Source organism: Arvicanthis niloticus, chromosome 19 (assembly GCF_011762505.2).
Source record: "Arvicanthis niloticus isolate mArvNil1 chromosome 19, mArvNil1.pat.X, whole genome shotgun sequence".
Lineage (NCBI taxonomy): Eukaryota > Metazoa > Chordata > Mammalia > Rodentia > Muridae > Arvicanthis > Arvicanthis niloticus.
In genome coordinates, this window is record NC_047676.1 from 6,654,078 (window position 1) to 6,674,464 (window position 20,387).

The 20,387-nt window shown below is 42.4% G+C and overlaps 2 protein-coding genes across 11 annotated transcripts in view; both read left to right on the forward strand.

Moving 5' to 3' along the window:
- LOC117723832 (uncharacterized) overlaps positions 1-743 on the forward strand; it is a 28,566-nt gene extending 27,823 nt beyond the window's left edge. The window contains exon 5 of the mRNA XM_034523389.2: positions 604-743. The gene's annotated coding sequence lies outside the window, so the exon portion shown is untranslated. The remainder of the gene's footprint in view (positions 1-603) is intronic.
- On the forward strand, positions 649-19,518 carry LOC143433725 (uncharacterized). Of its 10 annotated transcripts, none has more exons than XM_076916351.1 (6): positions 792-1,332; positions 2,731-3,188; positions 9,218-9,344; positions 9,828-9,923; positions 11,580-11,693; positions 11,811-19,518. In XM_076916351.1, the coding sequence occupies exons 2-6, from the start codon at positions 2,892-2,894 to the stop codon at positions 12,743-12,745; spliced, it is 1,569 nt and encodes a 522-aa protein (XP_076772466.1). In that variant the 5' UTR covers positions 792-1,332; positions 2,731-2,891; the 3' UTR covers positions 12,746-19,518. The 10 variants fall into 10 exon arrangements, with proteins under 10 accessions (XP_076772473.1, XP_076772466.1, XP_076772465.1 ...); XM_076916356.1 differs by lacking the exon at positions 792-1,332 and adding exons at positions 4,182-4,405; positions 7,703-7,729 and having other exon boundaries at positions 3,057-3,188; positions 11,580-19,518; XM_076916350.1 differs by having other exon boundaries at positions 11,580-19,518.
- Positions 19,519-20,387: the final 869 nt, after the last annotated feature.

A 20,387-nucleotide genomic window follows, 5' to 3' on the forward strand; every position in this document is an offset into this window, starting at 1 on the left:
TGAAAAAAGGGTTTATGTCAGCTTACACTTCCAGATGACAGCCTATCACTGAGGGAAGTCAGCAGAGAAAACCGGAGGCAGACGCTGTGGAGGAATGCTACTTCCGTGCTTCTTCAGCCTGCTTTCTGATAATGCTCAGGATCACCTTCATGGGTGAAGCCCCATCCCTCATTAACCAAGGACAGAGCCCACACTCATTACTCAAGATAAAGTGCCCTAGGAAATCTAGATGGAGGTATTTTCTCTTTTTGAGGTATCTCTTCCTACATAACTACCCTGTATTAAGCTGAGAAAAAATAATTCAATCTTTTTGTGATCTATAACCTGTATGCCAAGTAATCACTTTGGTGGTGACCAAGATGCTTTGGTCAGGGTGTTTTTGATAGCAACAGAAAGAGAACGTGATCCAGGGACTGAGGAAATGAAAAAGAAGGGTGCCTTTATTTGCAGGGATGTATGTGATAAGGTGGCATATTTATAGTTTGTAGTATGAACAAGATAGGTAGGGAGTGATTAAAGGGACTTCCTACCTGCCACTTATATCTGTAGAGCAGAAAACTGAGCTGGGTCTTCTATGATGCCTTTTCTGTTTCTTTGAATTAGAATGCGCACAAGCTAGACATTGCTAAAGAAAACTCCATTTAATCCTGTCCAAGAGAGAGACTCAGTATTATCCGCATGTGAAGCATAGGCAGACGATTTGGAACCAAGGAAAGAATAATCATCGAAGTAGTCCAGAAGGTGGACAGCCAAAAGGGAAGAGTTCCATAAGGTAAGTAAAAAACCTTCCGTATATGCATGAATGGATAGAAAAGTCTGTTTTTGTAGAGAGGATCTGAGGAAATATGTGGATTAAATATAACATTATATAATACAGTCCGTTGAACAACCTTTTAAAGGAGTTACCATTTACCCTATCCCGAGGGAGATAAAGTACAAAATGATCTCCATGGTCAGATCACGTGCTTCCCTCTAAATGATGCAGTAATGGAGAATCCTGCAATATATTTAGGGAAACAGTATGGGCTCAGTGTGTGGTGGACAAACGGGGGCTTAAGAAGTGCACTAGAAATAGAGAGGAATCCGTCTCACTGGGCTTTGACCAGCTATAGCTTTTTACATACCCATGAGCAGTGTTTAAGAATTTGCATTGTTTCCATACAATACACTTCGAACACTACTTCTTTCTCTATTATTTAAGCATGAGATTACAAACTATTGTCTTATTCTATGTGTGTGTGTGTGTTGTTCATATGTGCACGAGCCCGACGATGTCAGAAGAGGGAGCTAGATCTTCTGGAAGTGAAGATACAAGTCCGTGTGAACTGACAGGTGTGTGTTGTTGGAGCCTTGGGGTTAATGTTCTACAGGAACAGGAAGTGCTCAAGCACACTACTGAGCCATCATCTCCTGAGCCCGCAAATCTGAGAGTTTAAAGTCACTCTTGCTAAAGACCACATTTTTCAGAATGCTGCACTGGAGGAAATTAAAAATCCAGAAATTATTTTTTAAAAAAAGTATTTAAGAGTTGTCAAAGATAAAATTGCCAATGTAGCCTAAATAAAAGTAAATATTGCCTAAGAATTCAGCTTCCGGTGAATTCAGCTTCCGGTGGAATCTTCCATGCAGCTTCCGGTGGAATCTTCCATGCGTCTCAGCCCCTAATGTTGTGATTAGGTGGGAATCACGGAACACTCTGCAGATTAGTTCCACCTACAGGATACTGCTTCCTTCTCTTCCTAAGTTAAATAGAGAACCCACTATTGAGAAAGGAAGACAGCAGAGGAGTTCTGATTGCTTGCTGCAGTTTTACCAGTCAGCACTTCACACACACACACACACACACACACACACACACACACACACACAGCCTAACCATGCTTGGAAAAAAATATCCTCATGAAGATCTCTGATATCCTTGCATTCAAGGAAGAATCATTTCTGTGACCTAAGTTGGGGCAACCAAGGGAAGTTTGAGATGCTCTTGACTTTCAAATTCTTGTTATGTAGGAAGTTTCAGGATCAGAAAAGATAAGAAATTGAACAAGACACACCAGACATGGGGAATTCCAACAGTGGTTGATTGGCCAGGAGTCATTCCACACACCAGTGTGATCCCCGGAGCTGTGTTCCTCCACTTGGGAGAAGAGTAAACATGAGTTCAAACAAACATGGTGGCGAATGCTCAATAGAGTTTGTGAGGAAAGTGGAGTTGGTGAAATTCTGGGACTTCTCTCACAAAAACTAAGTTTCTTATATGGATTAACCGATGAAAGTCTGGATGGGGGACTTAACATGTGCTAAGATGTTGAGGTGGATTCTGGGAAATTTATGCAAATAAGCTTCAAAGAGCGGGGCTTTTAGCTTTGTTCAATTATTAAAACCATCTGTGTGTTCTTGGCCCACTTCCTATTCTGGGTTGCAATGTTCACAGGAATACAGTTTTACCAGTTGTAGAATCTGATGTATATACGGCTCACACGGGGAATCGGTACAGGAGCCATTATTTGGGTATGTGTAGTGTTAAGCCAAAGCCATTATACTCAAAGGCTTTACCCTAAACTAGCTCCCTAGCCACTTTATTCAGAAGTAAGGTCTCTATAAATTACCCAGTCCAGCTTTGGATTCCGGGTCGTTCTGCCATAAGCCACCAAGCAGCTAAGAGCACAATCAGGCACACCAAGGCTGGTTTGAAAAGTCTTTAAAAGATATTTTTTATTCCCACCGTAGTGATTGCTTCGTCATGCTGATTTTCTGCAGAGAGTAATAAGATTAAAATCACAACATATAGCAAGAAAGGACTGGTGAGCCTAATATTTCTGTCAAAGGCTTGAATTATATTCATATATCTCATGTTGTGGATCTGGAAGTGAAAACCAGCCTGATTCCCCATGGCTGTCAAGCACAGTAGGCTTCTCCCATACTCTTCTGCGGGTTGCAGGGGCAAATCCAGGAACAGAAGAAATCTCCTTACCTGGTTTCCGGGAATTTCTTCGCACAGACTTGTGGGAAATGTAGTCATTGTATCGTCACAAGGACCTACTCCGGAAACAGAACTTGCTAATTCTGTCTTAAAGTGTGCTGCTTCCCCAAAGTTGGGCGAGAGTGCTGTCCTGCTCAGCTCTCAAGTTTCATCTCTGACATGGAGGTTGGTCCAGGGAGCAGCGCAGCCTGAGGCATTGTGCGAGGTGCGGGGATTCGTCTGGCAGCGAGCAGAGCAGTGGTGGATGGGAGGGCGGAAGAAGCTGACCTGCGCTGTCCTTTCATACTGGTCCATAAGGATTCTACTGGTCAGGGCTGGGGAGAGGGCGTGCCTGGTGGTGCCCTGACTGCTGCTTCTCAGAACTCTGAGCACAACCCGAGTGTACCATGGGTTTCTGGGACAGGCGTGCAGGATGGTTGCACAGGAGTGGGATATGGTGTAAGGATCAGGATTGCCAGGCTTGGTGAGTCAGTTGACTACCTTGCATCTCAGGTAGTGCTGGGAGCTCACTTGATTCCCGCTTGGCTGGGGAGACTTTCTGTTACTAGCTGACCCCCTCTCTCAGATGGTTCTTGACGGTTTTCTCAGTACATCTCGAATAGATGGGTTTTCTGCCTCTCACTTGTTCCACAGCAGGCCTAGGTATGATCATGGAGTATAGATTGCCATTGTTTTTCTCGGCCAGTTGGTGAATTAAACGGTGGGGAAAAAAATCTGAGACACAACAGGTCGTAGCTGGGAGATTCTGGGGCGCTGCAGACAAATCTGCCAGAATCACCTGGTAAAGAAAAGCTTTGACTAGGGGCGAGGGAACATAGTTGCAGTGGACACATGGAGAGAAGCAACCAGAGTGAGGCTTGAGAAAGCTGAAGCCCAGCTTCACCTTCAGGGCTGGAGTTTCTTAAGCCTTTGAAGGGTTCCATCCCTAAGTTTTGGTTAATTACTTTTCAAGAAAAACAGGATGTCTACTTGGCCCGCAACTGTTGTATGAACATGCCTCGATCTGGCTTTGAACTTGTTGAGCCAGTCCATTAGTAGGGGTCCCAGGAGCAGGTGAAAAAGCTCACCTTATTTTAAATTGCCAGGCTTTTGTATCAGGTCAGCAGGGTGAGGAAGAACTTAAAGAAATTCATGTATTTATGTAATTTAAAGTAAGCAGACCTCGTTCCCACTCTGGAATCCTCCTTTTCTGATGCAGACCACGGCGGTTCATACTCCCTCCCTGCTTCTCTGCCTCTTGGATGCCTTATCCTTTCTTACACCGCACATCAAAGTGGGTAGAGTGCATCTCTAGTTAGCCAAATCAGAATCCTTCCTCTGCTCCTCGGGAATGTCAACCAGATCCTCCACCATCATTTACATGCGGCATCACGCCATTCAACCAGCAAAACAACTCACCATTCCTTCCTCTTCCGTCTGGAGGTTAGTGCGCCATTGTATCCAGTCCTACCTGCTTCTCCTAGGATCTTTCACTGTATGCTAACGTGTGTAAGTGACCACATGTCGGGAGGAGTTACTGGTTTTCTTGGTACCAGCCTTGCTGTGTTACACAGGCCATTCTTGGAAACTCAGAAGGGAAAGTAAGGTGGGCAATGGCATCCAGTTCTTGGTCATCTAAATGATTGTGTCAGAGACCATTGAGAGAAATTAGAGACATAATTTGGGCAGAATTGAATATAAACCAAACACATATGCATGAAATAGACTTGAGAAACACTGATTTTTTATTACTTTGTCTTTGGGGTTTATAAAAGTCTCAGTCATTGGGTCCATTTCAAAGCTGTTTTCAAATGCAGTGACATAATTTGAGGTGTAAAGTGTATGTGCAGATTGGCTGGCCACCTCCTTAAATTCTGCATTCCATTGCTCATTTCTTTGTGGTAGTTACATAAAAGTAAGTCAGTGAATGAGAATGTGAGTCAGAACTGTTTGTTGGGTATACACCACTTACTGATTATTTAAAATCTGGATATGTCTAGGCATCGGAAGTACAGAAGAAATCCTGTGATATTTGTAATGAACTTAAAATTTAAATTCATTGTGCTTTTTAAATAAATACGTGGCATATGTCCTATCATGTTTTTTTTTTAGGATTCCAATTACAGTCTTGCTATTGCAAAAATGTGTTAAGTTAAATGAAAAATTAATGACTTTTGTGTTTCAAAGATTGGGAAAGGTCAGTGCAATGTTAATGATGCACTTAGTGTATTTTTAATGCAATGTGTTCTTTAATTGCTATGTAAGCCCTGTACAGGCCAGCTGGACAATCAAGTGGGACCCTTAGACCCTGTGGAGAGGACTGAGATGCGTGAGAAAATAAGGAGGCACAGCAAGTCAAGAGGTCTGATCAAGCTGGCAAAGATTTTATTGTTCACACAGGTTATATACCTGAAAACAGGATATGGGGAAGGGTAGGAAAGGAAAGAGGGCTTTGCAGGAGGAGGAAGCTAGCTGCGGCTGTGGAACTAAGTTATTCTCACAAAGCCTTGCCGTTACCAGGGGTTCTAAAAACATCTATCTAGCAGGATGTTGGCTAAATCTAGAGATCAGGAGGAAGGGTTACTAAGGTGGGTTGCTATGAGGCCTTGTTTGAAGTTCTGAGAAGTGACAAGTGAATCATGGAAGGTAAGCAGAAAGAAGAATAGTAGATAGGAGAGCCAAGGGTGAGTGTTTGCCAAGAGTAAGGCCTTGCCATGGCTTCCCACAAAACCCAGTCTGAATGGAGAGTCACCATTGTGTGGAGCCTCGTGAGTAATACCGCACTCTTTCCATCTAGCCTTGACTTCCCTACAATTTCCTAGGACTGAGGTTTGTCCTCCTTCTGCCAAAAATTATCTCTGAGGAACACTGAACATAAATACAAGAGTTCTTGTGAGTTTAGCTCTGTCCGTCCTGTTGTATAGGCTAGTCTCTTAGACCAGCCTTTGTTCAAGAGGAGGCAAATTGGATTCCCAATTCAGGGATTACAATAAATTTGCCGCTGTTTTAAATAAATCACAGTTCATCCCTTCAGGCCAGAATTTATTTGCATTTCCTCTTCACAGGAAGTGAATGTTGCAAGTCTCAACTTCCCCTGAAATGTTTGCTTTAGTTATATTGGTTAAAATCCCAGCTAACTGAGATCCCAGTGGCAGGTGTCCTGCACTGAGGACCACAGGCACTTCCCCACAGGGAACAGTGGTGGCCTGTGCTGGGCACGTTAGGGACTGACCCTTGGAGTCAGATCACCATTGGAGACCTGCTCCAGTTCTCTGTTCCGACCTTCACTCTGCCCAGAGTTACCGCGCTTCTCCAGGCTGACCTTTCCCTGCTGTGGGCGATCTCCTAGAGAAGAGTGGAATCTGTGCTTTGCATTTCCTTGTAAATATGGAAAAGGGTTCTGCTAGCTGCAAATCGCTTTCAACGGAGCCTGTCTGAGTTTTCCTTGAGAAATGACAGGGTTTTATCCATTTCGTCCTTCAGTCTACGTGGAAGTCTGCTGGCCTCCTCACTACTTGTTCACTCTACCCTTATGATTAAAGACTTTTTTTTTTCAGTATAATCTCTCTTTCCAAAGTGTATGCTTCATCCCTACCAAGAGTCTTTTGACTATAGCTACTCCTTCCCGTTATTGAAAAGACCATGCACTTCAGACCCAAGACTCAGAGGACTGGAGCTGGATCTGACCTGAAGCTCTGCCTTTTAAGAATTGTTTTTCACAGCTCCGGAAGCTGCTTTGCAAGCTTCCAAGGGAGGGAAGCAATAAACAGTCGTCCTTAGCTGTTATACCTGTGGACCACAACAATGACTAACTAGTATGGAGTGGTATCCCTATAGGTGCCACAGTGCCACTCATATCTTGGCATAAACAGCAGTTGTCTATTTGGACTTAAAACTTGATCAAAAGGGACTAGACATATAGGCAAATATCCGTAGCTAGTTCATGGATCTTAGAAGAGAATACATGTCTGGAACATAAGGTCAAGGAATTTAGGAAAGAACATGATTGGAGTTAGGACAGAGATTGGGAAATATCCCAATGATGCATTAATTAATTAATTAATTAATTACCTAATTAATAAATAATTTATTAAATAATTTAATAATTAATTATTTGATTTATGATTAAATTATTAAGTAATTTCATTATTAAATAATACTTAAAAAGAAAAGAGAGAAAGTCATGTAAGTTGAGGAAATGTGGCTGAAACTGAAAATTATTTAAGGCACAGAAAGACATGTATCCCATGTTCCCATTCATACGTTAAATGTGTAGAGTTGTAACTCACAGATGTTGGAAATATAATGTTTTTTTCTCATTGGCCAGTGACATCAGAAAGCTGCAGACTGAAGACGTACTTAGCTTTGTATGCTTTGAAATGATGCCCTAGGAGGACAAAGCTCACAGCACTGTCACCCTGGGTGCTGGGTGTGTGTAAACTACGGTGTGTGCATTTTAGGAGTGTACAAGACACCACTTTCGACATTTTAATAATAAAAAATAATGTTTGAGGAGATTTACATACTTATACATATAAAAATACTTTTTATTTGCCAGAATAACTGTTGTCATCTCCCAGGCTTACTGCCTTCGCCTGCTGACCTAGTCTTAATCCTGGAAGCCTCTAACCTCCATACAGTCTTATGTAGGCCTAGCATGTTTTCAGCCTCTGAGACTTGCTGCTGAACCAACTCATCGTTTCTTGTTCTTTCTGATCTCTGGTTGGCTGGTCTACTCAGCTGTTCTGACTCAAACTCCTCTCTCAGGTAACTTACTCAATCCTGCTTCTCAGCTTCTTAATGAATTGCTCTGCTTGCCCTCAAACTAACTCTAGCAATCTTTTCTAATCCTTTGGTTGCTTCTCATTCTCTGGCTCGTTCTGTTTTCACCTGTGTGTAGCGTGTTCGGTCTGCAATCTGTCTCTGTAAAACTCTCCGGTAAAACTGCCTCCTTCCCCGCTCTGTGCTGCTCTACTCTCCATGAACTCTACTGTATTTCTGTACTGTATTCTCTTCCTCCTGTACTGTCTGTCTCTCCCTTAAGTAGCTTCCCTTTTCTCTCCCTTCTCATGAGAGTTGGGCATGTCCTATTCTGTTAAATCTTTCTCTGATTCACCATCTTTTCTGCCACTCAATTAGACATCACTTTCAAACATGGATGCTTTCTCTCACAAATTAACTTTGCCTTCATTGTTTAGGATTAAAGGTGAGTACTAAGGGCATGTATATATTCTAGCCAGAGGGATTAAAGGTCTGTGAATTATTTTTTTTTTGTTCCATCCCTTGGCTGTTCCATCTTGAGTCTCTAGGTGAACTGTTGTTAGAATCACTACTGAACTATGTACAAATTAAGGAATCCAGACCCCAGCCCAGAGCTACTGCATCATAATCCACATTTGCATTACATTTCATACTCGTGACTGTAGGCTTGCTTTCCACTTCACATATAAAGTGTTAGGTAGTTCCTTCTCCTTCACCCTGACTTTATCCTCTGAGAAATGTATGTGTCATGGATGAAACCAGCATGTGGCACTAAACACAGGTTTTTCCATGGAAGCATCTGTCTTAAAAGTAGAGTATCCACATGGGCTTGTAGTATCTTCTGCCTTCCTTTTCCTTGAAAATGGGCCCAGTGTGAGATCATGTGACCACATCTGAAGCATCTAAGGAGCAGTACTAACCTATAGTAGCAGCTCTCTTTTCATCCTGGGCAAAATATAGCATTGTAGAAAAAAAAGCACAAGATGCCTGTGTTAGTTAGAGTTTCTATTACAGTGCTAAACTAAGTACTGTGACCAAAGCAACTTGGAGAAGAATGGATTTATTTCAACTTAGAACTTCAGGTAACAGTCCATCACTGAGTGAAGTCAAGTTAGGAACCTGGAGGCAGAAACTGGAGCATAGGTCATGAAGAAATACTGCTAAATAGCTTGCTGTCTATGACTTATTAATTCTGCTTTCTTACACCATCTAAGACCACCTGCATAGGGGCTACATCACTCACAGTGGGGTAGATTGTCTCTTATCAGTGAATAACAGCCTCTTACAGGGTTGCATACAGGAATGTGGAATGCACAATCTCAATTGACATTCCCTCTTCTCAAATTACCCTTGTGTGTGTGTGTGTGTGTGTGTGTGTGTGTGTGTGTGTGTGTGTGTGTGACATTGACAGAGAACTAGTATGTCTAGATCCACAATGCCTGTTAATAGTGGTCTTAATTAAAGTATGGTATCATTCATTGATCTTAATTTCAGGAAATGCTGTCCTTCTGGGATGTGGCCATTGATTTCTCTGCAGAAGAGAGGGAATGTCTGGAGCCTGCTCAGTGGAATCTGTACAGGGATGTGATACTGGAGAATTACAGCCACCTTGTGTTCCTGGGTGAGGATCACATCCCCGTTGAATTCTTATTTCACTGTCAACATGTTTCTTCCTCCGTACATTATCTCACAGGAGCTTATGCTTTCCCACAGCAAGTTTCTTCTTGATATTAAAGAAAAATTAGGGAATATGCTTAAGTGAGAAACATTGCTTTCTCTTTTGTGTATTTAGCCTGTCTGTGTTGATAGAATGCATCCTTGGCAGAACTGGGAATGTTAGAAACTGTTGCAATAGGCATGTATTGAAAAAAAGAATGTTAACAATTCAATTTTAATGCCTTTCCCTTTAAATTAAACTCAGAATCTGCACACTGTATAATCCTTTACATATTGTAATGGTCTTGTCAGAAGACATTTAAGGAACTAATTGTCTGCAATCATTTATTTCAACATCTCTTTCCTTATGAACACTGTACTGAAAGGGATATACCCATTCCCAGAAGAAGGACACTTAAACAATCTTGTTCTCTTTTCCTACAAACAGGTCTTTCTCTCTCTAAGCCATTCCTGGTGACGTTTCTGGAGCAAAGACAAGGACCTTGGGATGTGAAGAGACCGACAGCAGCCACTGTGTACCCAGGTGTGTAGGAAAGGGGGGTGAGAGGACAGAGTTGAGGTCCAAAGATCCAACAGAAAGCCAGGCTTCACCATATGCATTGAGACAGTGCTGTCGAGAAAGTCATTCTTTAGAAAGTCTCTCCTTTCATGATTTTTGTCAAAAAAGCTCTCCTCAGATGATTATGATGGTTTAATTTTCTTAAATCTTGTATTTCCCTGATCACCATCAAGATGTGCTGGTCTTTACACTGACTTCAAAGAACTTCTTTTTTCTTTTTTTTTTTTTTTTTTTGAGTTTACATTGTAACTGACTTTGCACTATTTTCTAAACCTCTGAAAATTGACACACAGATTTTCTAAAAACCTATGTGTGAATCCATTGTAAGACAATAACTTCATACATAAATATATTTCATATTCACTTATACTCGAATTACTTCATCAGACATCCTTGTGAACGATGAAAATGTATCATCGGGTTTTTTTTCCTATAACACACTCAGTACTAAGGATTTAGAATGTATATTCTTTCTGGAAATATAGTCATAGATTAAAAACTTCCCAAAACTTGAAGAATTTTAATAGCTCATCAATATATTTTCAGAATATTGTGGGTTCAGGGTTCTTTTTTCTTAGCAGTTTGATTGTGTGTTACTTGGCAGTGGTTAATCTGTAATCATTTGTCTATATGTAGCCTATATAATTTTGTGAATAGATTACCCAATGATAGTAAGATAACAATGTATATGAGTTCAGTTCTGTGAGCATCAGAACTGTGTGTTTCCAATTCATGTGTAAGAATGAGTTTTGTGTTTCATCTTGTAAATTAATAGTTTTTACAAAGTAAGCCAATTTTAACAATTTTTCATTGACAATATATTGTCTTTAGCAGAAGCCATTATTCATAGGTTAACCTAAATTTTTTACATGGTTTTGATAGCGAGATATTTGTCATCCAAATAGAATATAAATGCTGTCTGAAATCCATGAAGTGTATTAAGATTATTGTAGACATATTTATTATGCATGTTTTAATTCATACCTAAAAATTCTAAAATTCATATGTAGGATAAAAAATGGTATTTCTGTATTGCTTCTGTCACCATTTATCTCCTGTGTTCCAAGTTGATAATGTCAGGTATGTCCATGTATAATATCTATGTGTGTTTAAGGTATTTATTTTTGTTCACATAATGCCCTTAAGATATTTTTTGTCAGAGATAACTACTACTTATTTAGCTACTTAACTTTGAATGATATGCCTTTGTTGGTTTGTTTGTTTGCTTGCTTGTTTGTTTCTTTGAGATAGTGTTTCTCTGTGTAGCTTTGACTGTCCTAGAACTCATTGTGTACACCAGGCTGGCCTTGAACTCACAGATAACCACTTCTCTCTGCCTCCAGAGTGCCAGGATTAAAAGCATGCACCACCACCACCACCTGGTTGACATCATTTCTATATTCAATTTGATCAGGAGGCTTTGACTTCAGTAGAAGTTTAGATTGTTTCCTCCTACTGTATTTTCTGAATTATGCTAAATGAATACAGGTGCAGGAATATCATGTTGTTTCTGATTTATCAAGAATGTAAGTATGAATAAATGTCTCCATTTAAAGATAAGCAGAAAAAATATAAAGAATGTGCTAAGCTTTTGTTCATATATCAATTTTTGGTCAACAGGAAAAACACTCAGTAAATGTAAAGATTTCAGCAAGGCCTTTTATTGCAATTCACTGCTTATTCAACACCAGAGAACTCGTACAGGGGAGAACCCCTTCAAATGTGAAGAATGTGGTAAGGCTTTTCGTATTCGCTCAAGACTTTCTATACACCAGAGAATTCATACTGGAGAAAAACCCTACAAATGTAAAGAATGTGGTAAGGCCTTTAATACTCATTCAAATCTTTCAGAACACCAGAGAATACACACTGGAGAAAAACCCTACAAATGTGAAGAATGTGGCAAGGCCTTTAGTACTCGCTCAACACATTATAGACATCAGAAAAATCATACTGGAGAAAAACCCTACAAGTGTAAAGAATGCGCCAAAGTATTCTCCTACCCTTCACTGCTCAAGGTCCATCAAAGAATTCATTCTGCAGAGAAATCTTACAAGTGTGAAGAATGTGGGAAACTATTTTACTGTCCTTTATTGCTTAAGAAGCACCAAATAATTCATTCCACAGAGAAGCCGTACAAGTGTGCAGACTGTGGCAAAGCCTTTCACTATCCTTCACTGCTTAAGCGCCATCAGAGAATTCATGGTGGAAAGAAGCCGTGTAAGTGTAGAGACTGTGACAGGGTGTTTTACTCTTCTGCGTTGTTTAAACGTCATCAAAGAATTCATTCGGAAGAGAATTCCTACAAGTGTGGAGAGTGTGGCAAAAGGTTTTATTCTTTTCCCCACCTTCAGGATCACCAAAGACTTCATTCTGGGGAAAAACCATACAAATGTGAGCAGTGTGGGAAAGCATTCTCTACTCTCTCATACCTCCCTTGGCACAAATTGCGACATTCTGGGGAGAAATCTTACAAATGTGAAAAATGTGGAAAACTGTTTTATTCTACTTTAGACCTTAAAAAACACCAAAAAATTCATGAATACAAGTGTAGGGAGTGTCACTATTGCTTTCCTAATTACTCAGCCCTTACTGCACACCAGAGAATTCATACTGGAGAGAAACCTTACGTATGTGAACAGTGTGGGAAAGCCTTTTCTAGGCTCGATAGCCTCAATCAGCACCAGACTGTTCATACTGGTGAGAAACCCTATAAATGTGAAAAATGTGGCAAATGTTTTTTCCGATCTTCGTCCCTTAAAAGACATCAAGGAATTCATTCTTAATAGAAATTTGACAAGTGACATGTGATATGAGTCTTGCTAAATATTCAGACCTTACCCAAGACAAATGAATCCGTTGAGTAGAGAAGCCATGTGCATGTGAAGAGCGCTGAGTGCTTTAACATGAAGTCAACGCTTTCTGCCATCAGTGACACTCATTGTGCAGAGAAACTTGCTCAACTCTGAAGAGCGGGACCGGCTCCTAGTGTTTCTTCATATCTTAAATAACAATGATCTTCATCCTGGACATGGGTGCTATTATGTGAAGGATGTGGTGAAGGTATTAGTTGTCATTCAGTCCTCGTTCAACCTCAGTAATGCACTCCTGAGGGAAACCCTATTTATGTGCAGAAAAGGACAAAGGCTTAGCTATTCCTTATGTCTGCGTAAGCATGAAAGCCCAACATTATCCGAACGTGTGCTTTCGTGGATCAGAGTGCCTTATGAGCTTCTCTGGGAACGTTTTCTGGATTGTTAACTTATGTTGTAAAGTCCAGCCAGGACAAGCAGCACCGCCTGGGGAAGTGTTCTTGGGTGAGCAGGAGACTAAGTGACATGCCATGAAGCATGGTTTCTACTTCACCTGTTGGCCTAGCTACCCTGGAAGAGAAACAGTGACCTTTACGCTGAAATAAAATATGTCCTCCGCAAAGTTGTTTTTTTGGTCATGCCATTCATGACATCAACAAATCAACGTAGGAAAGCCTTGGAGGCATTTCCCTCCCCTCCACACTCTGTTGCCATCAGACTTTACCCTAGAGGCCTGTAGATGTGTTTAGCCTCTCCAGGACACCAGCGCTTGGATACTGCAGAAAAGTCCTATTGATACCAAGAGTACAACAAAGAATTCTGTTTCCTTTATTTAACACCAAAATTTGATACTGTAGATGAACTTTGTAAAGACTGTAGCTACATGTTGAAAAGTTGTTCCAAACTCAGTGAAAGTGTAGGAATGGTTGAAAGCAAGATACTAATTGATAATAGAAGCTGTTTATTCTATTCTTCACACCTTAACATCAGAAAAACATTTTAGGAAACGCTACAAATTAAATAGTATGACAAAGCTGTCCAGGCCAGCTAGACAATCAAGTGGGACCCTTAGACCCTGTGGAGAGGACTGAGAAAATAAGGAGGCACAGCAAGTCAAGAAATCTGATCAAGCTGGCAAGATTTTTATTGTTCGCACAGGTTATATACTCTAAAAACAGGATATGGGGAGGGAGAGGAAAGGAAAGAGGGCTTTGCAGGTGGAGGAAGCTAGCTGCTGCTGCAGGGTCTAACTAAGTTATTCTCACAAAGCCTTTCCTTTACCAGGGGTTCTACAAACATCTATCTAGCAGGATGTTGTCTAAATCTAGAGATCAGGAAGAAAGGTTACTAAGGTGGGTTGCTATGAGGCCTTGTTTGAAGTTCTAAGAAGTGACAAGTGAATCATGGAAGGTAAGCAGAAAGAAGAATAGTAGATAGGAAAGCCAAGGGTGAGTGTTTGCCAAGAGTAAGGCCTTGCCATGGCTTCCCACATCTCCCCCTTCCCTGTATAATAGAGCACTGGAAGCATGGAGGGGGAAGCAGAGGCCTGATCTTTGAGTTTCGGGCGTTGCACTGAAGGGCTAAGCACTTTTTGATTGGGGAGGCCAAGCTCCAGCCTCCCAGGCGCTTTTTCAAGGAATAGTGACCTACGCCAACCCATATGCAATCAGGCATGCTTCTCAGGATCCTGTCTTTGAGCCCAAAGAAAGAGGTATCCCTGCAGCACTTTGTCTCATGCCTTCAGCATCTCCCTTTACAGAGGAGGATCAATGGTAGGATGTCCCACAAAGGCAGCCACTCTAGGGAGTTGGGGGAGGGTGGTGGTGTTGAACTTTGAAACACTACTGGCGCTTGACAGCTTCTGGAGTGGGTTTATTATCAGAGTCCAATTTTAGGTAATGGACCTGGAGTGGCTTGGCCGGCAGGTTGTCTACCTAGATCTTTATGAGAATAGTAAGGCAGGAGAAGGCCCAAGCGCCAAAAGAAATGAGCAAGAGAAGGCCAATGAGAGGCCCAAGGATAGAAGGGAACAAGGTAGAAAGCCAAGGCGAGGTAGAGAACCAGTTCTTATACCAGCTCTCGCTTTTTTTCTTTTCTTTTTTCTATCTTTTCTCTAAGCCTCTCGAACTCTGCACATGCTATCTTTTACCGCCCCTGATTTATCTGCAAAGAAGCAGCACTCTTCCCTTAAAGTGGCGCAGAGTCCTTTCTGTTGAAGGAGCAAGAGATCTAGGCCTCATCTATTCTGAAGGACAACTTTAGCTAAGAGGAACGTGACTCACTAAGGGCTTCGATGCTCTGCTGTCGCTCTCTTAACATCTTGGTCAAGGGTGGCACTAAGCTCAGAGTCGTAGTGGTTGGAGAGGACAAGGGAGGAAATTTCAGTCCCAGCGCCCACCACCCCCAGCCTCAAGATGACTGCAACGGTCACTGCAATGATGGGCTCTGGCTTTTGTCGGCAGAGAACTTCATTGTGTCTTGAAGGTGAGGTCCAGGAAAGGCGCTCCTCTTGGTTCCATAAGTGGAAAAGTCATCTGAGGAGTAATAGGCTAGCCACGGGAGAACCTGCACAAAGGATCCTTTGAAGCCTTAAAGGTAGTAAGGTGTATGCATGGAGTGAGTCCAGAGGAGCAAGGCTACCACGGATCCTCAAGAGGGATAAGGTAAATGTCGCCTGTAAGGTTAAAAGAGGGTTGAGTCTGGTTATAATGCAAGCAAAGGTAGGAGGCAGCTTGTTCCCAGGAGGGGTGACGCAGGTACCAGATCCTGAGACCATCTCCAAAGAAAATCTTTTAAAGGCGGAGTGTTGCCAACGGCAGGAACTATGTTCTGTGGAAAGAGTAAAATTATTGTGGGGGATAGCAATTCCTTCATAGAAAGGAGGGAAAGAATGATAACAAGGCCAGCACTCTTTCGTGAGCTCTGGGTGAGAATCACTGATGGCAGCAACCGTCTGTTCTACAAGGGAAAAGACAAGATGTAAAGAAGAATGATGAGAAACTGTTCTTAACGAGGGAGTCGACTCTGGCACGGCATGATCCTGTGAAGGAGAAATGGGAGGAGGAGGTTGAGAGCTGGAACGTAGGGCAGGTTGGTGAGAGACCAAAGCTGGATTAGGTTCTGTGGCGACAGAGGAAGTTTTATGTGGGATTTCTCTGATGAGTTTGCTGCAAAGGGATGATGGATGTTAGTCAATGGCCATGAATTCCACAACCTGGTGGCCTATCTGGACTGAACCTGGGATGGTGGGCTCCGGAGGCTCTGGAGGCCCCATTGGGCCGGGGGCCTTGACAGGAGGGGTGCTCTCCAAGGTGACTTTGAGCATGGAATTTGACCACAGCTGCTCAGACAGTGTTGAGTACCTGATGCTGAACTTTGGACCCTTGGAAACAGTGCATCGCTGGCTGCGCCTCCCGCCCTGTGACAATTCATGGGCACCCAGCACACCAAACACACAGTCGTAGCATATAAGGATGCCATCTATGTGTTTGGTGGAGACAATGGAAAGACAATTCTCAATGATAATAAAGGGGCTATTGTCTTCCTGAGGCCTGAGGAGGCTGTGAGCTGTCTACTATGGAACTATTATGAGATTCCTCAGGACCCTGTCTGAGCTTAGTCAATGCTCCCGAAGCAGTATTCTTAGGCAGGAGTTTCCTCCAAGCTCCCACTGCCGCCCTGAGCCAAGAGACCAGGTGTATAACGTCTCTGGGCATCGGGTGTATTGTAAGGTGGTTCGCCCATAAGTTTGGCAGCCGTCCAATCAAGGGTATCAGGGTTTTTGGCGTTACGAAGGGCCAGGTTACAAGCTGCTTCTTGAAATTCAGCTTTCCATAATACATAATCTCCTCCCTCTAGTGCACCATGAGCCAGCTGAAAAAATTCATTTGGAGTTAACCAAGCCTCAGTAGAGGCCTCCAGTAAAACTAAGGTAAAGGGGGCCATTGGACCGTACTTAGAGGTGGCTGATTTAAGTTTTTCCAGAATTGACAAATTAAGAGGAGTATACACAAGGGTATCTCGGTCTAGGGTTGGCCTCTCGGGGGCAGCTGGGGCCACAGAATCCCTGTCATCTTCATCCTCACTAACAATCCCATCGGGGTTAGGATTATGAGGGTGAGCCTCACTAGAAGATGGCTTGTCACCTGTGTCTCAGGGAACAGACACACCTCGAGAAGTGAAAGTGGAAACGGGAGCACAGCTTGAGGGGCCTTTCCAGTTTTCTTCCTAAGGGACTGGGGCTCATCATGAAAGGAATGTTGTTGGCCTGGGGGGAGGGAGAGATCTGCTAATTGTTTATCCAGGTCATGAAGAGTTTTTAAAAGTGAAAGTTGTTCCTGGCGATTAAGGACCAAATATGTGAGGACACTCAAGTCGGCAGTAGCCATGGAGCATGCCTGCAGGAGAGGGGGCTTGTTAGAAAAACTTGATCAAGAGGAGAAGACTGAAAGGGCGTCGGGAGATAGAAATGAGGGAGAAGTTGATTAGAGAATGGCTCGGGATTTTTGGAAGTTGAAAGAGCCACAGTTTTCTCGAGAGGGGGCCAGTCCGGATTGGGATATCGAGCAGCCTCCTTGTCAAGGGCGCTCCATCTCCCAGATCGAGGGGTTTCTCTCTGCCTTCGTCCTCAAGACCAATCAAAGAGGGGTGGCTTTAATGGTTTTAGTGGGCAAAGTTAAAGGTGCCTTTTGAGAAATTTCTACAAGTGGGGGACTCTCAGGATATGAATTTGGAGAGGGTAGTCGGAAACAAGGGGATTCAGAGGGAGGGCGTAAACTCTGACGTAGGGCCCTCTCTCCCTCTTCAATGACATTTTGAACATTGGGAGTTTTTAATAGGTCATGAATGAGATTCTAGTAACTAAAAACTGTAACAGGGACCTTTTCTGGACCAAAGAAAGGTCTTATAATAATCTTGTAAACAATCACCAACTCTCTTCCACTTCTTCTGATTAATAGTTCCTTCTTGGGGGAACCAGGGACAAAGGTAATCAAAAAATCCCTTTAAGTCTTTCTCTTCAGCCCTGGCTCCCTGGGTCTCAAAGGGAATCCTTAAGCCCTGAAATGAATAAATCTTGCTGAGAAATAGTCTGACCCATGTCTATATAATGTACTACCTGGTTACTCACCAAATGCCCGTCTCAGCGTCAGGGAACTCCCGAATTCCTGAATGCCTGCTCCGCTGCCTCTCAAAGGTGGGGTGGTGGTCCCCTCTGGGGGTCTCAGAGCCCCACTATGGGCGCCACTTGACCAGGCCAGCTGGACAATCGTGTGACCCTTAGACTCTGTGGAGAGGACTGAGATTCATGAGAAAATAAGGAGGCACAGCAAGTCAAGAAGTCTGATCAAGCTAGCAAAATTTTTATTGTTCACATCGGTTATATACTCTAAAAACAGGATATGGGAGGGGTAGGAAAGGAAAGAGGGCTTTGTAGGTGGAGGAAGCTAGCTGCAGCTGCAGGGTCTAACTATGTTATTCTTACAAAGCCTTTCTGTTACCAGGGGTTCAAAAAACATCTGTCTAGCAGGATGTTGTCTAAATCTAGAGATCAGGAGGAAGGGTTACTAAGGTGGGTTGCTATGAGGCCTTGTTTGAAGTTCTGAGAAGTGACAAGTGAATCATGGAAGGTAAGCAGAAAGAAGAATAGTAGATACAAAAGCCAAGGGTGTTCGCCAAGAGTAAGGCCTTGCCATGGCTTCCCACACAAAGCCTTAACTAAGTTCACTCCCTAGGGTGTGTATTGAATTCATGATGAATTCATGCGGTAGACAAACCTACATACCACGAGTCTGGCAGGATCCTTTTCTAGTATACACACTTCATAATAGCAAACGAACTACACTAATACCTATAGTGTAGCAATGTCTGTTTTTATAACTTATTTCATAATGGATATTATGGAAGTATATCACACATTAATGCAGAGTGTGGATAAACATGAGGCATTGTTTACAAATAATATGATGTATTCAATATGACTGAAAGAAGTCATTATAGAATCAGAATCCTGCCTATCACTCGTCTGAAGATAACAATCTGTTATATAACTAAATGCATGGCCAAAGATATTGGAGACGCAGGAGCATGGGGCAAGGATGGTCTGCTGAAGAATCAGCAAAAAAAGAGGGGCTGAGATAAGACAAAGGAATGAGTCCTGCTGGCAGAGCCAGATGGTGGCATTCCCTGTGCCATTTGCAGTCAACTGATTTTCATCAGAGGCCCCACATGTCAAAGTGGACTGTTAGATTGTTTGTGTTTGTCATACTGAATTTTAGTCATAGGTTTGGTCACTCCTTGTGTTCTGATTATTCTGTTTCGGAATGGGCATATTCTATGTTGTTATATGTTGGGAACATGTCGCTAGCTTTTTATTTTGGAGGGGGTCAGAATGAAGTGATTGGCATGAGCCTTGGATGCAATATGGATTATGACCTTTTCAACTCATGAAATTGCTAAATTCCTTATGCCCTTTGAAAGCTGGACTCTAATAGACTTAGGAGATGGCTATAAGACTTGGCACTCAGAAGGAATGTTACAATTTAAAGTGATATAGCTGGAACCAACAAAATGAATCTGTGGGTTAAATGTACTTTGCAACAATCCAGATGACTGGAAAATTCCCCCAGTACCCATGTAATAGACAAGGAAGAAACCCGCTTCTGAAAGTTGCCTTTTGACCACCATGTATGGGCCCACACTGACAGATGTGTACATGCACAAATAATAAACTTAAAACATGTTTTTAAGGTGTGTTTGCATTCAAGTAACAAGGGGTGAAGAAGGGATCTTTATCTTAGATGCCAATAGATAAAATCTAGAGTCACATTGTAGACAAGCCTCAGGCCATTCCTTTGAAGGGTTTATCTTGATTAGTTTAATAGAGGCCAGAAGCCTTGCTGATATCGGGTGTACGAGTAGGTCCTATTTCTTGGTTAGGTTAACCTACCCTTGGTTAACCTATCCTTGGTTGTATAAGAAGGAAAACATGAACTGAGAGTAACCATTACTCAGCTGTCTCCATCTGCTTCTTGACTGGAAACAACGTGAGCAGCTGCTTTAAGTTTGTGGCCTTAACTTTATCACCATGGTGGACAGTAACTTTTAGCCACAGCCAGATTAAACCCTTTTTCCTGTAAGTTGCCTTTATCAGGTATTTTATGGTAGTGATAAAGTAATTTACTTAGACTGCATGCCAAGGAAAAGTACCACTTTGACATTGACACATATGCAGTAGTACTTCCTACCGTATTCCCCTGAAAAGGGTTACCTTTCTTCTTATACATGCAACCCCTCCCTCACATACACCCCCCCAAACACACACAGTTACCACTGGCACAGCATCAGTACAACCTCTGTACAAATGAATGTCCTTTTCCTTGTTCAGTAAACACTTGAATGCTGTATGTGGTTTGAACATGTGTGCACTTGCGTCTGTGTTGTTCGTCATGAGGACTCCTCATCTTGGTTGTCCCCATGGCCTTAGAATCAACTGAAACCCAAGCTTCTGCAGGCCCTTATAAAGGGATTTTCTTCATCATACTAAAAAGGAGCCTAAAGCGGGGCCATACTTCTTTGTCGATAATACATATAAAAGGATACTGAAGGAAGAATTTTT

Excerpts from the sequence above, each read along its gene's own strand:
- LOC143433725 (XM_076916350.1), top strand. The coding sequence starts at position 2,892 with ATGGCTGTCAAGCACAGTAGGCTTCTCCCATACTCTTCTGCGGGTTGC. Across the intron at positions 3,189-9,217 it reads AGCCTGAGGCATTGTGCGAG|GAAATGCTGTCCTTCTGGGA; the intron begins GTGCGGGGATTC and ends TCTTAATTTCAG. Across the intron at positions 9,345-9,827 it reads CAGCCACCTTGTGTTCCTGG|GTCTTTCTCTCTCTAAGCCA; the intron begins GTGAGGATCACA and ends TCCTACAAACAG.